Source organism: Dendronephthya gigantea, unplaced genomic scaffold (genome assembly GCF_004324835.1).
Source record: "Dendronephthya gigantea isolate DGI-Jeju-01 unplaced genomic scaffold, DenGig_1.0 000013F, whole genome shotgun sequence".
NCBI lineage: Eukaryota > Metazoa > Cnidaria > Anthozoa > Malacalcyonacea > Nephtheidae > Dendronephthya > Dendronephthya gigantea.
Genome location: NW_021163023.1, coordinates 2,159,706 through 2,174,608, shown reverse-complemented (window position 1 = coordinate 2,174,608; position 14,903 = coordinate 2,159,706). Strand labels below are relative to the sequence as shown.

Genomic DNA, 14,903 nt, shown 5'->3' with positions numbered 1-14,903 from the left:
AAAATAGTTGCTATCTCATAAAGAATGCTCTTTGTCAAAACAGACACCTATACTGTTCAAACGAATAAAGAACATAAAAAATGCTTTGTGATCGAGTGGCACAATGTGTTTTGATCCTTTGTGACACCTTGAAAATCTGATCATTAAAATAATATAAAACTATGTAAATAGTTTTGATATCTGTTAAATAGCTTGATATTCTTCGTTTGTTTCAAAACGTACATACTAATATACAACTTTTGTAAAAATATGAATCTGACAATTTGCCAGATTTTTGACCTCAGCGTTGGAATATAAAATAGTCAGAGTGCATGTCTTTAATTTCTTTGTAAAAGAGGTGAGATTCTCAGAGATTCTGATAAGACAATGGAAAACGAAAGAAAAACAAAAAAAAGCTCAACAATTTGGGTCTAAAATTTACATCATAAAGTTGGTTAACAATATAAAGTGAAAATTTTGGCAAGTAACAACAAAGTACTTGGGTATTTTTAGCCAGTTGTCTTGGTTGCTCTTTGGGCAACATCCATCCACTTCCTGCATCTCAGCCAATCAAACGTGTCTATTTAATTGAATGCAAATACTCTGGCAGTGATAAAGGACAGTTTTCCGGCAGAAGAACGTCAAACACGCGATGAAACTCAACCGAGTGAGACACTAGATTTGTTGTGCAAGAAAAAGTACTAAAACAAACTAGTTTCATTTGGATATTTGAACAAGAAACACGAAATTATTTGAGGTACAACTTCAAACGTCTTCTGAAGAGAAATTTATCATTTTGGAACGGGAAACGAATCAGAATAAGAAGAAGCTGAAATTACTACAAATTTCAACTCGAACCATGGAAGATAAACAGCCGCATAACTACACAGAAAGCCTTGGAACAAACTCGAAACTTCATGCTGCCATTTCTAAAACTGTCAACCAGGTTATCGAGAAGACTGATTTGAGCCTTCAACACGCACCAGCAGAGGGCAGCGGTTATGCGCGGGATCAAGGCACAGATCACGTGAAGCGTCCCATGAACGCGTTTATGGTGTACGCTCGAGCTGCGCGCAAAGAACTGGCACTACAGTATCCCAATCTCAGCTACAGAAAGTTGAGCAAAATCTTGGGTCAGCTGTGGAAAATGCTGGACGAAAAAGAGAAACAACCGTTCATTGAAGAAGCTGAAAGATTGAGGCGGAAACATCGCTCGGAACATCCCGACTACAAATACCAGCCGAAGAAAAAGGCGAAGAAGACACGAAGTGAAGAAACCGAGAGTACGAGCACGCCACGGAGCGTCCCGATAACCCACGACTTGACACGAAAGGTTGGCGAGCAATTGCGAACGAAGCAAAGCTTGGATTCTCGTTTTCCCACTCCAGCTTGGAACTATGGTGCAGCGTCGCTGCCGATGACTATCAAACAAGACTCGTACCGCAGCGTCCCGGAGTTCTCACCTGCAGCTGGGATGAATCAATACTTGACCACTTCGGAGAGTTTGGACAACAACAAGCTCTTCTCCAGTCTTCTAACCGAGGCTGCGCAACGCGGGAGCCTGAGACTAGAAGACACGACGAAGAATCTCGCATCTTCAATACCCGGACCCAGTCTCCGAGAAACCTCGCCTCGTTTGATCAACCAGTATAACCTGCTACAAAGACCTCTCGGAAGTGTGGCACACCCGGAGTTCCCGAAAGGGCTGTCATATTTTCCACCAGCCTTGTTTCAGAAGACGACAGGAGGGCTTTTTGAGGCAGAACAGCATCAACCAAGCTATCCTACGACTGTCGACAGACTAGTGCCTGTAACTTCGGCAAACAGAGGAAGAGGTGAACTCTACCTACGGGTATAAAATAGGAAACAAACAAATTAAGAAAAAGTACAATAAATTGTGTACAAATGGATTAAAGTAAATTAAAATAAAACTCCGATTATAATGAAAACAATTGTTTGAAAGCTTTGGGCTAAGATGGACTAATTTGCCCATATAACTAAAAGTATAAAAAAGAAACCGTTTTAATAATAAACATATTGCACTATTTTGTGATATAACGAGGTAATACTGATCATATACCTCACATTCTTTATCTAAACCAAAGGTTTTTTATATATTTATAAACAGTTCGGTTCACTAAGTCACATTCTGAACGAATCTACTGTCAGCTACCTTCAAGATTCTCAATGTAAAAAAGGACAATCTAAGGATATATTATAAATATATTAAAATTTTATGTGTCATATCAGAGATGGCATAAAAATATGATGAAAATACAGTGTAAATTAAGTCCGTTTATATTGTTTCGAGAAAGAAAGTATATTTGAACTAAAAGGTGCCGAAGTCCAAGGGAAACTTGAGAAAACCTTGTTTTATTTTACACAGAAAGACTGAGGTCTGAGGTTGATATTTTACAAGTACACCTAAGTTAGATCTAAAAAATTGAGTATAGAATTTTAGATATATATAAAAATCTATTTATGTTATCTTACATCATGCACAGCCTATATCCATTGCTTGAACGCGCTCTCTGAAGTTTGATATAAGCAATATGTTCACACGCGCAATATTACATGTTTGTATTTATAAGGAAAAATGTGGGTTTAAAGGTTAGATCACTTCACACCAAGTTCAAAATGTTTCGAAGTTTAAATCTGCCAAATAAGCATCGATCATAAACATGTTGACAGGCTGTTTCTTTTTATAAAACTGGTTAAAATATGTATTCATACGAAAATGCAATTTAAACTTGCTTTCTCAGTGGAAACCTGAACTAACCAATTTGATTTACACCGGATAGCTCTGCCAAATCTAAACTATTCTTCTCATAAAGATGTAGTAAAGATTATCCAGTGTTACGACAGGAGGAACCTAAACTTTATACTAAAAGACTTTATTTATATATACTTAAAAGCGGTATCAAGTCTGAAGTTTTCTTTCTAGAAGCCAAGTAAGGATCTCTCATTAATGCCGTGTTCCTACAGGTGGAAACCGAAGTAGCTAACACTAAATTTATTAAGAATAATTTCTATAAGCTGTTCTTCATCGAGGTCCATGCAGTAAGGATCATCTCTTATTGATCCAGTGTTACTACAGGAGAAAACCTAAACTAGACTAACTTTATTTATACTGGATAGCTCTATCAGTTCTAAACTGTTCTTCCTAGATGTCCAGTAAGGATCATCTCTTATTGATCCAGTGTTACTACAGGAGAAAACCTGAACTAAATTAACTTTATTTATACTGGATAGCTCTATCAGTTCTAAACTGTTCTTCCTAGAGGTCCAGTAAGGATCATCTCTTGTTCATCTAGTGTTACTACAGGAGGGAACCTAAACTAAACTAACTTTATTTATACTGGATAGCTCTATCAGTTCTAAACTGTTCTTCCTAGAGGTCCAGTAAGGATCATCTCTTATTGATTCAGTGTTACTACAGGAGGAAACCTAAACTAAACTAACTTTATTTATACTGGATAGCTCTATCAGTTCTAAACTGTTCTTCCTAGAGGTCCAGTAAGGATCATCTCTTATTGATCCACTGTTACTACAGGAGGAAACCTAAACTAAACTAACTTTATTTATACTGGATAGCTCTATCAGTTCTAAACTGTTCTTCCTAGAGGTCCAGTAAGGATCATCTTTTGTTCATCTAGTGTTACTACAGGAGGAAACCTAAACTAAACTAACTTCATCATAGTGCACAATTCTATATATTCTTATTTTGAAAACAATCAAATTGGCGCCATTCTTATTGGTTCACGGATTCCCAAACTACTCTCCAGTACGAAATGAATTTTTCAAAACAGAAAGAAGAGCGATGCATGTGTTTATTGATGGAAGATTAATTAAAGTGGAAAGCGGAAAATATATGGGTTATTGAAAACAGTCAAACCCTGTCTTCCTCATAGGACTAAGCGACAAAATTAAACCTCAATTGTCAAACAACTGCCTTAATGATCAATCACGAGGGGACAACACCCCAATCCCTAAATTCATAGTTGTAACCATACCGACAAGCAAAGGAAAGTTATTGCGTTTTATGTCCACAAATATGTACCCAGGAAAACGTCCCATAGATTATATTGAGGTGTAGAAAGTATTTGTCGATGAAATATACTTCAATCGCAAACATCTATATTATAAGTTAGTTCGGACGAGATAGCCAAAAATCTCCATATTGTCCATTTGGTGACGTTTTTAAAGTTGCAGACATCACGACTCCTCACAGGTTGTTAATTCAACACAACTTGACACTTCCTCTTAACGTCGAGAGGTGAAATTTGTAACAATCCGTGTGGTACAAAGACCTCTTCAACTTTATAATATCAACTATAGGCTGAGGCCACTTCATGTCCTCTCAGGAAAGAACACGCCAGAATTCCTACACTAACATGTCAGTTGTACTTTCTTACAATTGCCTAGTTGTTCTGCGTGCTCTTAATCTCTGCTCAAATAACTTTTCGATTGATTCTTCGTCGATTTTCCCAAACTATACGCTCTTTAGAGGAGGTTTAATGACACCTTGAAAGCGGTATAACACGCCCATATTACCCTCGTGTTTTTTAACGAAATACTATCCTAGCTTCAATTCATTTGTAAAATAAGCGAAAGTACAGATACAGAAGACCTCAAAAGTTCGTTTGTATGCGGTAGAAAGTTTCAATGGGAGCGGTGAGGAGAGAATTTGCACGCACAGTTTTGCCATAGTGACAATATAATCATCCGGAAAAGAAAAAATGTTAATAGCTCATGATGGCTGTTTAATGGTGCTTAGTTTCTATATATATAATCATTTGTGAACATGCAAAATTGAATCAGAATAATACATGTCAAACCGCACACTCTAGTAAACTGCACGATTATCCAAATTACCAGTATTTACCACAATTACGGTTATAATTGTCTTGACCCTTTTACAATATGAACGCATATCCATAACGACTAATTACTGTTATTAAAGTCTTTCTTGACCATGCACGGATGCAACGACTATTATTATCACAGCAAAAAGGCAACGCCATGCAGAAAATGACCTTTTGTATGGAGATTTAACTGTAATTTTTTTCAAAATGCATATACTATGGGAAATGGCGATTAGTATGGATATTCTATACTTTTTCCATACTATAGCCATAGTATGAAAATGGCAATTAGTATGGACATTATTTGAACTTTCATACTTTTTCCAAGTAGCATCTATACTATACCTATATCTTTATCCAGTGTTTCGAATGAGCGAGTCATTGCATTCAACTACATGAATCGTTGTTAGTTTAGAGAATATTCATCGCTTCCTGATCAATTACACTATTTTATCCACAAATAGTGAAAACTCTTTATTTCTGAAATGGTTGCTTTTACAAACTTATATGCCCTCTCTCAAACAGCTTTTTCTCTGAGAGGAAGCTGTCAAAATTCATGTCTTAATCGTTTTCTTACAGATTAAAAGGTCTAATTGTAACAGAGAGTACACAGATATATATATTAGAGGATTTTCAGGCATTTTTTCGAACATTATTATACAAAATTTTTATCATCATTATGTTATGAACATAATAATCCGTGATTATTGTACAGTGCACTGGACAACGATGAGAAGAAATTAAAGGTATTGTCAACAAGATATCGTTTTTGAGGGTCAGTTTCAATCCGTTTTCATTACTTGTTTTGACAATCGGTGATATGGTCCTTTGGAAAAAAATAATTCGCTACGACATTTGAGAACACAAACGTAAATATGAACAAGTCACGGAAAAACAACCTCTTTATTTTGAAAACGACGGCTGCGCAACTGAGTTTATACCTGCAGTGGTTAAAGGACTATAAATTACCAGCAAGCGTTTGCTTATGGTAGTAAAAATTACAATTACAACTCAGAATTAAAACAGAAAATGGCGTTTCTTAAAACGGTTGCGGGTAAATAAAACCTAGTGTTGAAGTATTGCGTGACTCGCACCCCACATCCTGGGGCAATTTAAATTTGCCAAAAAATTTGTTTAAGAGCAAACGTCAGGTGATAACGACAAAGACGACAAAATCACGATTAGAAATGGCTTCGAATTATCGCGATGTGAAAAAAAATAATAAGTGCGTTCAATTAAAACTGTTTTCGATTAAGTTAAGTCTTAAGAAGCCCTTTTTATACTCCGAAGTTGAAATATGCATGGTCATCCCAGTACAGTATTCTTGACAAGTTTTTAATGTCAGTCTTTATAATAGCCTAATTATAAACATAATTCTTGAAATATGTATACAATTCTTTTTCTATTTTATTCTAGAGGTTATTTTAAAGCGATACCACAATCCTGAAAATATTTGTACAATTAGCGTGGGAACAAAATATAGATGTGGAAACAAAATACAATATGGAATTATAAATATCATGCATAAACCTTCACTATATTCCATGCTTCTATGCTGTATGTGTCATTTCGTGTTGATCAAGCATTATACTACCACAAAACATGTACAATTTGGTACAGCTAATTTCAAACTCTAAAGAAATGGGTGTGATGTTCAAATTTGGTCGAAATTATCAACACTTAGTGTTGGCGAGATAAAATTACAGCCTATGCAATTTCATAATAAAATACACGTAAAAATATTCTCGTAAAATCTCACGCAAGCGAATCTTTTAAGAAGTCTATGAACGTAGACGTTTATTGATGTAGAAACAATTCGATTTATCCTAGAAATTTTAAGAATTATTATATGTGCTCCATAAAATTTAAAATAGGTTCATTTCGGGATTGCGTTGAGCTTAATTCAGCAAACATGCTTCTGGTATATGGCGTTTCCATCGTGTTTGTTGCAGGTAAGGTATTTGTATTGGTGATTGGGCCCGTAGGACGGGTGAACGAGGTGATACCGCGAATTCCAAGGCTATAACGATCGCTTGTATACGGCAAATTCTCGATAGAAGATGCTTGCGAATAACTTTCGGAAAAAGGGGAAGTATTTGTGTGAGCAAAATGCGCCCTTGTTGTGATATAATCGCTGGAACGTTCCGGCAGCGAGGCGATGGAGTTATTTTGAGAGCCAACCCTGCCATGGCTGGGATCTTGAGGTCTTCCAAACATTGATCCTTGTCCGGGCAGTTTCATATCGTGTTGAGCAGAGTGTTCCGTGGGATTAATGTAGTGTCTTTGACTCGTGTGGGGGAAACTAATAGTGCTATTAGCAGTAATTGTTGAAGCACTGGGGAATCCTCTTGTAGAACTGATATTGTAGCCGCTGTCGAGACGATGGTACTCGCTCGTATTGCCTGTTATGAAAGGCCATATAGTGGACACTGCAGCAGAATCATTACGGGAATGATAAGGGGAGTTTAAGACATCCCCTGCCGAGCAAAACTCGTCGTTAGTGTAATCTGTCTCTTGTGCCATCAAACTAGTTTGGTTAGGATTCATCACTCCGACACCAAACTGTGATACCGTTTCTAGCTCGGATTGTTTCTCAGCTTTCTTTCTTCGGCGCTGAGGTTTGAACTTGTAAGTAGGATGAGCTCGTTTGTGTTCGCGTCGTAGTCTCTCGGCCTCTTCCACAAAAGGACGACGTTCATCGTCATCTAGCATACGCCACAACTCCCCCAGCGTCTTGCTTAACTTGCGATAACTCAAGTTCGGATATTTTCCCGCCACTTTCTTTCTTGCAACCTGAGCGTAGACCATGAACGCGTTCATAGGACGGCGAACCTGATTGTCGTTTTGCTTTCGTCGCTTGCTCGAGCTCGGAGCTTCACTCGTAAGCTCAGATGTTTCGTTCATAACATGATTCACAGTTTTCGAGATGACATCATTGAGATCCGAATTTGACAGCATATCACTTCGACAATCTAACCCTTCGGCCATTATTCTAACGAGGAATACAAATATTTCAAGGTAAACTTCTTATATGACACGTATAATATCCCTAACTCAGTTCCTTCGCTCTGTTTTGATTATGCAATTTTTTGTCAGCGCACACGAGCTGTCAAATGAGCTCAAAGCTATTTTGTTCAGAGCTGAAATTGAATCGATAATTTTTATTGTTACGAATTGGATCTTTCGCAGAACGATCTAAAGACACAGAACGTCAACTTTCGTTACTTTTTCCATGAATTGCTACACTATGCTTGAATGGAAACTTAAACTAAGATCTCTTCAGCGCTCTGCAAGCGCTTCCTTTGTCCTCGAGAGGTTCGTAAATCGTGACAGTTTACAACCAAGAATAATTTATCGAACTTAACAGTTGCAATATTCTGCCCTTGTTTCTCTAAATCTCGGACGTTTTAAGAAATGAGTTCTTTTTTTCAAATCAAAATTTTCACTCTAAGTGTATTGTATATAGCTACTACAAGAAGTTGGCAGTCGTTGCTACGTACATTATCTTCTTCACACGAACGAACACTTGTACTTTTTTATTTCAACTCTTGCGGGTGTACTTTATTATGACAGTCTTCCTGTACTAGTGAGCCACCACTTCGTTTTTTTCCACCTCACGGTACATTTACCAGTATTCAAGTTAGCTATATCATCAAATATGTAGGTATTTCCAAATTATGCCTTTGGTCTATTTTTATGCTGTCAGAACGTGGGGTTGTCAAACGTTTGGAAGTTCCAACCAATCACCGTGCAGCGATATGGGTTATAATTAGAGCTGTGATGGGTAGGCAAGTTCCTGTGATATAATTGATGCTCGTGAATGAGGTCCAAACACTTGTTGACTTCCTTTTTACGTTCATGCCGGACACGACACCAAGGTGAACTGTCAGTTACGTCTATATGCCACTCGGGGGAACTGGGTTTTAAAATAGGCTCCTGACGTAAACGGTGGCAAGGCACAACAGACTCAGATCAGTAGAGAATTGAAGAGCCTCGCTTAGCAACAGAACAAGATTGCAGTGAACTTACAGCAGTAATGCAAGAGAACTCGTGTCGAAGTGTAGTTGAAAACACTTCCAACTTGCCTCTAACTGTAATGCTCGACCCACGCTCACGCCGCGTGCGATTTTTTGAAATTTCACAGCAAAAAAACAGCCCATTGAAGAGCAAGTGTTCATGAAAGAACTAGGAAACGTTAAAATGCCCTTTTGTGTTAAGTATTTTCAATAATGCTATATTAAGATCAATTATTACATTTGCTTTGGAAATTGAAATGTTATCTAATAAGGGTTTCGGTGGCAATATGATACGTTAGTTTGAGTTTTGGTTACAACAATTTGTTGCAGGATATAAGTTTTCAACTGGCAGCATTCCATAACCTCAAGAGGAAATCATACAACCACTTCAAATTTAGCTTACACACTGCGAACACAAACTCTTAATATGACCTGAGAGCATCGTAAGACAATATTTACGACAAACGTCATCGGAATGTTCTGTGGACGACAAAAGACTCGCACTGCACATAAACAACGCCCCAAGAAACGTGCTCATAGCTGCTGCTAAAATGAAACTTCGCGACGTTTTTACCCCGAGATCGAGGCTCGGTCAGGCGAGTTAACATGAGGGCATCAGGGTTCTTTTAACTTTTCAATGCATCAAAATTTATACTTTGCAGAAACAGGAATAGTTGTTGGGCTGGTTTTGGTGTTGATTTCCAGTGAAAACAATCAATTTTTGAAGAGATTCATAATTATAATGGCTTGAAATTTGCATAGCTGGTATAACGTTACATCGTAGTGTGTTGTTGAGCGATTTTAAAAACCTTTTTGTCTCTTTGAACGTTGCATATAGCGTCCTGTTCACACGGTCAGGAGGATAAAATATTTTCAAAATATTGATTCAGCTTAGACCGAGTTAGATGTTTGCATCCGCTTTTAAAGAGAACGCTTAGAAAATGTGGATGACATGGAAGTAATTTTAAGACATGCAAGTAAACATTAAGTAAGACATGCAAGTACTTAACTATATTCTATATCCAAGGGGCATATTTAGAAACGCTATACTGTATAATGTCACCCGTTTTGAAAATAATGCATGGAATGTACCGCATTTAAAAAATGATGATATTTTTAGTACCTCTTATGGTCGTCTTTCTCGGTTGCCATACCAAGGACTGCCATCATCTTACATCATACGAGAGACCCTCGAGCCTGAAAATATGACGTGATACAAAATTAGAGGCGGGGTCTCTAGAAATTAGGCGAAGTGGATACAAAGGGCGAAAAATATGACCTTCAAAAATAAGGCGGGTCTCCTGAACTTGGGTTGAATCACGAGACTTGTCAGAATGTCAGATGTGTCCCCAAGAAATATGTCGAACTGATTTGTGAAAACGTGTGGCGAGTGAGAGTGATTTTAATAGCAGCGCTGTCGTGACAGCTAGTTGTGGTTTTATGCTATTGATGTTAGTGGGGCTAAACAACCGAGGAAGTTAAAAAGGCTCAAAGTCGCTAAGTTCACTGCTAGTCGTGTATGAAACACTTAGCCATGATGGGAAACAAGTCAGCATTGCTGGGAACAAAAGTCGAGATTGTGTTTAGTTGTAAGTTAGTGCACTAGTTAACTGCATAAAGTATTACGAAACACCTCCACCGAGGTAATAGATTCGACCATAGGCGACGGGTATATCAGACGAAGCATTTAACAGCAACATCTTGACAGTCGTTGTTAAGAGCATACTTTTTACTAAGATGAACACGCTTAGACTACCCACTGACAATATATCTTCGCCAATAGGGCAACAGACAACATATAACCACACCCAAACAAGCACGTACGTGGGAAGACTATACCACGAGTTTTATAAATTTGAATGCAATGAAAAATAATGGCAGTCTCTTTACATAATTATTAAAAATCGCTTTAGGGTGGCTAAATATGCAATACACCATAATCACGTCTTCAAAAGAAAGAAGCATCGAATAGCCTATATTTTAATGTAGCCTGTATGTATGTAGGAAAAGTGTAATGTATATGAGCCTATGTACTATATGCTGTATCTCAGAATAGTCTAGAAAGACTGCAGCATAACCATATATATATTATGTCTTTACTCTTTCTTAATTGGAGAAATTAAACAATTAAATATATTGCAGAATATAAGCATATGCACGCAAAGCATAGTAGTCAGGTTAACTTGTTAATAATTGTCTTTAGCTTTAAAAGAAAACGTGTGAAGTGAAGGTTTGATGGCAAAGAGAAATTATGCTTTCTTTGTCTTCTATCTTTTATAAAAGAACGGTCTTGGAACATTTTGTCTTTTCGTAAGTAGAACTATGTCATTGTCATTTATAAAGGCTTTGCAAAGCTTTAGTCCTTTACGTCGCCGCATAAAACTACACTGCTCCATGATAAGACCAGTAGTTCGGTATTTACAAATGTGGTGTATCAGTGAGGTGTTAAAAGCTCGCAGCAAGCCACACGAGAGCGAACGAGGGTTGCTACGTGACCTTACAAAATGTTAATATATTAATTTTAGCAATTAAAGTGTATCATCAAAGGCATACCTTCCATAATCTGGTAAGTATGAACCTATATTTGTGAACATAAATATATTCTGACCCAACTTATGAGCCCTCTGCTTCAAAAGTCACTTCACTACGGTAAAATTTTAAGAATTGACGGCCACATTTGTCTTTTCATCCAGTAATTACGTATTTTCCAAATATCTTTTCATCGAGGACATACTGTCTTAAAATGGTGTGAGATGAACGTGGGCATTTAAAATACGAGTGGGAAGCTCATTTTAAGCCTAGGGGAAGGTGGAGTGGGCCCAAGACACGTCGTTATCGAAGCACAGAAAGTCTGTTACCATTACAAAGGATGGAATAGCAGAAATCCTGATCGAAAAAGAGTATAAAGAGAGTTTGTAGAGAGGTAGTATGTGTGAAAGTTTGCTCGCGAGAAATGATTAAAAAACATATCAAGTATTGGGGACTAAAGTAAAAGAAAACAATGCAAAGACACATAAAACCATTTCAGGAATCCTTTTGCCACACGAAAAGAGTATTCTTTGAGTCCAATACTAGTGTTATATGCGCCGAATGATTTTGTTGAGAATGATAATAGCTGCAGTTAATATTTTCCCACACACAAAATTAACGATTTCACTATGGCAACTTAAATTCCTATGTTTTAGCAATTATCGGGAGATTTCTGGTGATTTGGAGCAGTAATTAGAGTGCAATTTTGTGTTTGTGCCTACACAATCATAGGCAAGTTTTGAATAACAAACTCATCAGTGTATGTTTGTTTTCAGTAATATTGTATACAACTCTTTCCCTCCCAAAAATTTCCCACTAGGATATTAGGCATTTCCCAAAAACCCCATAGAATATTAGCCATTTCCCAATCGAGCAGGGTACTGGAGGGACAAATAATTTCAGACTTATCCTTTCCTGTCCCTCCAAACAGTCCATAGATGCTTTGCGGTTCGCGACTAGACCCAGTATCCTGCTCGATTAGGGAATGGCTAATTGTAAACAAGGTCAAGGGTTGGAAAGATGATCTCAATCTGGCCTTCGCGAGAACTTTCTAGTTTCCTGTAAAACATATTTGTGATCATTTTAAAGAGAACGACTAAAATTATCACCGACTTTTATCACTCGACAAAAACACTTCAAATTTCAAAAATACTTCAAATTCCGACAATGTGGTAACACGAACGTGTTTACAGAATAGGATGTACACATTTTCGACACATTTTTGTGATTCCGACTGAACACGGGCCGATATTCCAAGTCGAAGAATCTAAATTTATCAACATTGACTCTGAAATTGACCAAATCTGTTGTTCATACATCATTAAGACTGTATATTGATTAATTACTTGGGTAAGTAGTCCTGGATTCTATTTTTATTCCATGGTATTTGAGTACCATGGAAATATATCAACAAGATAAAGATGTGTTGAAACATGTTCAAGGGCCCTTGCTGTTTGGAAATTCATTTGTTTCAATAAAGCGTAGTCAAAAATTCACAAAAGCAATTGGGCAGTTCTTTTTCTAACTATAGTTAAAAGTTAATTATTACTAAGGGTAAGAATTTATTATTAAGGGTAAGAATTTGCTGTTGTTTGGCCGAGTGTTAGCTGGCTGTTAATTGGCTGTTTGTTGGCTGGTTACCAGACCGTTGATTGGCTGTTTGTTGGCTGGTTATCAGGCCGTCGATTGGCTGAGTGTTGGCTGGTTAGATGGCTGTTGATTGGCTGATTGTTGGCTGGTTAGCTGTTAATTAGCTGAGTGTTGGCTATTGGTTGGCTGAGTGTTGGCTGGTTAGTTGGCTGTTGGTTGGCTGAGTGTTGGCTGGTTAGTTGGCTGTTGGTTGGCTGAGTGTTGGCTGGTAAGCTGGCTGTTGAATGCCTGAGTGTTGGCTGGTAAGCTGGCTGTTGATTGGCTGAGTGTTGGCTGGTAAGCTGGCTGTTGATTGGCTGAGTGTTGGCCGGTAAGCAGGCTATTGAATGGCTGAGTGTTGCCTGGTTAGTTGGTTGTTGATTGGCTGAGTGTTGGTTGGTAGTTGTTTTGATGGTTCCTGGTTGGTTCCCCATTATTACAGGTTAAGTTAGCCTCGGGCGAAAATGTACGAGAATGCACCGAGGAACACACGAACTTACGTCGAACGTCGCACTGGATTAACTCTTCGTTCCAATGTTACGCAATCATCCTCCGCGAGTATCCTCGCGTGTGCGAACGTAATCCTCGCGTGTGCGAACGTAATCCTCGCGTGTGTGAACGTAATGCTCATGCGTTATTCACAAACACAACACTCAGTCACGCTTGTTAGAAAAACATTACACTATCAGGTATAAATAATATCACGAACGAAAGGTAAAGGGGGGTAGGTTAGGGAGGGGAGGTGGGGTAAGTAGGGGATGTGGTTATAGGGGGGGGGGAGCAAATGTGGGTAGTGTCTACAATACCGCCTGAAATGAATGAATAATATTGATCTATTGTTAAAGAGCAAATTCTAGGTCGAGGCTTTCTTGACATTTCCAAGGTGGCATGTCCATCAAGCTATTCGTAATTTCCATCATTCAGGAGCTGAAGGTATTAAAGAGGACGATTGTTTGTTTGTGTGTCTTTTGATATTCTTTAGCATCAGCAAATGTCTTCTCTCTCAAGTTAGCGGATGGTAAGTTTTGGCTTTATCTACTGCATTAACTCCCGCTGCCCGCCAACCGCCCGCCACCAGCCCCGCCTGATCGATATTAATCACACTAATGGTTTATCACAATACTCATGTGATTCAAATATACCCTAAGACTTGACGAGAAAACGATGCTCTTGATCGATGGATACAAACGAAACGCCTTACACAAAGCTCTTTATTTATCATATGTCAAGCCCAATAAAATTAACCTAACTAAAACAATCCTCCCTAGGATCTATGATATATTTTGCTTCAAAGCATGTATCAATATTGCATCAAGGACTCTCTTCATCCTATTTCCTCACTTCAAGACTAATACTTCTATTTCAAGCCAGCTACGTTCCACTCCAGTGGATGACAATACGTATATTGGTCCGCAAATCACGTCAATTTGACTCATTTTAATCTTCCGATGACGCTGCCAGTTCGTTTATTACCAATGATATTTCCTTGGTTTTGTCTCACTCCTATACAATTATACCCCGAGATATCTTGTTGTCACGAGATACGACCACGTCATTACTCCAATGTGCCCTCGAATCACGCAATAAACGGCCAGGCGATGTTTGCCTTTAGTACACAAGACTTGCACTCAAGTTTCGAAGTGTTTTGACGATTCACAGTTATGCATTCATTAGAGGAGTTTAGGAATAGGGGATGTTATATTGTTGCTTGTTTCAAATATAATAAATTCGAAGTAATAAGCCTCACGAACTCAATAATCGCCTCACGAACCCAATAGTCTTGATAATTTATTATGATTTTGCCTTTGGGAAAAATAGTTGAGTTATCTTTGCTGAAAAGAAGTGCAGGTCGCGATATATGTTTGGAAGCAAACAATCTTACAAA

General features: G+C 38.0%; 2 protein-coding genes across 2 annotated transcripts in view; one reads left to right on the top strand and one right to left on the bottom strand.

Moving 5' to 3' along the window:
* The first annotated feature begins 786 nt into the window (after positions 1-786).
* On the top strand, positions 787-1,837 carry LOC114519437 (transcription factor Sox-12-like). Its single transcript, XM_028539561.1, has one exon. It carries the CDS (start codon positions 839-841, stop codon positions 1,835-1,837), a length of 999 nt encoding a protein of 332 aa, XP_028395362.1. The 5' UTR covers positions 787-838.
* Positions 1,838-6,689: 4,852 nt separating this feature from the next.
* The window catches only part of LOC114519435 (transcription factor SOX-2-like), a 56,742-nt gene continuing 48,528 nt past the window's right edge, over positions 6,690-14,903 (bottom strand). Inside the window, exons 7-8 of the mRNA XM_028539560.1 lie at positions 9,984-10,057; positions 6,690-7,836 (exon numbers count right to left, since the gene is read on the bottom strand). Of these exons, the coding sequence (XP_028395361.1) occupies positions 6,690-7,836; positions 9,984-10,030 (1,194 nt within the window). The 5' untranslated portion in view covers positions 10,031-10,057. The remainder of the gene's footprint in view (positions 7,837-9,983; positions 10,058-14,903) is intronic.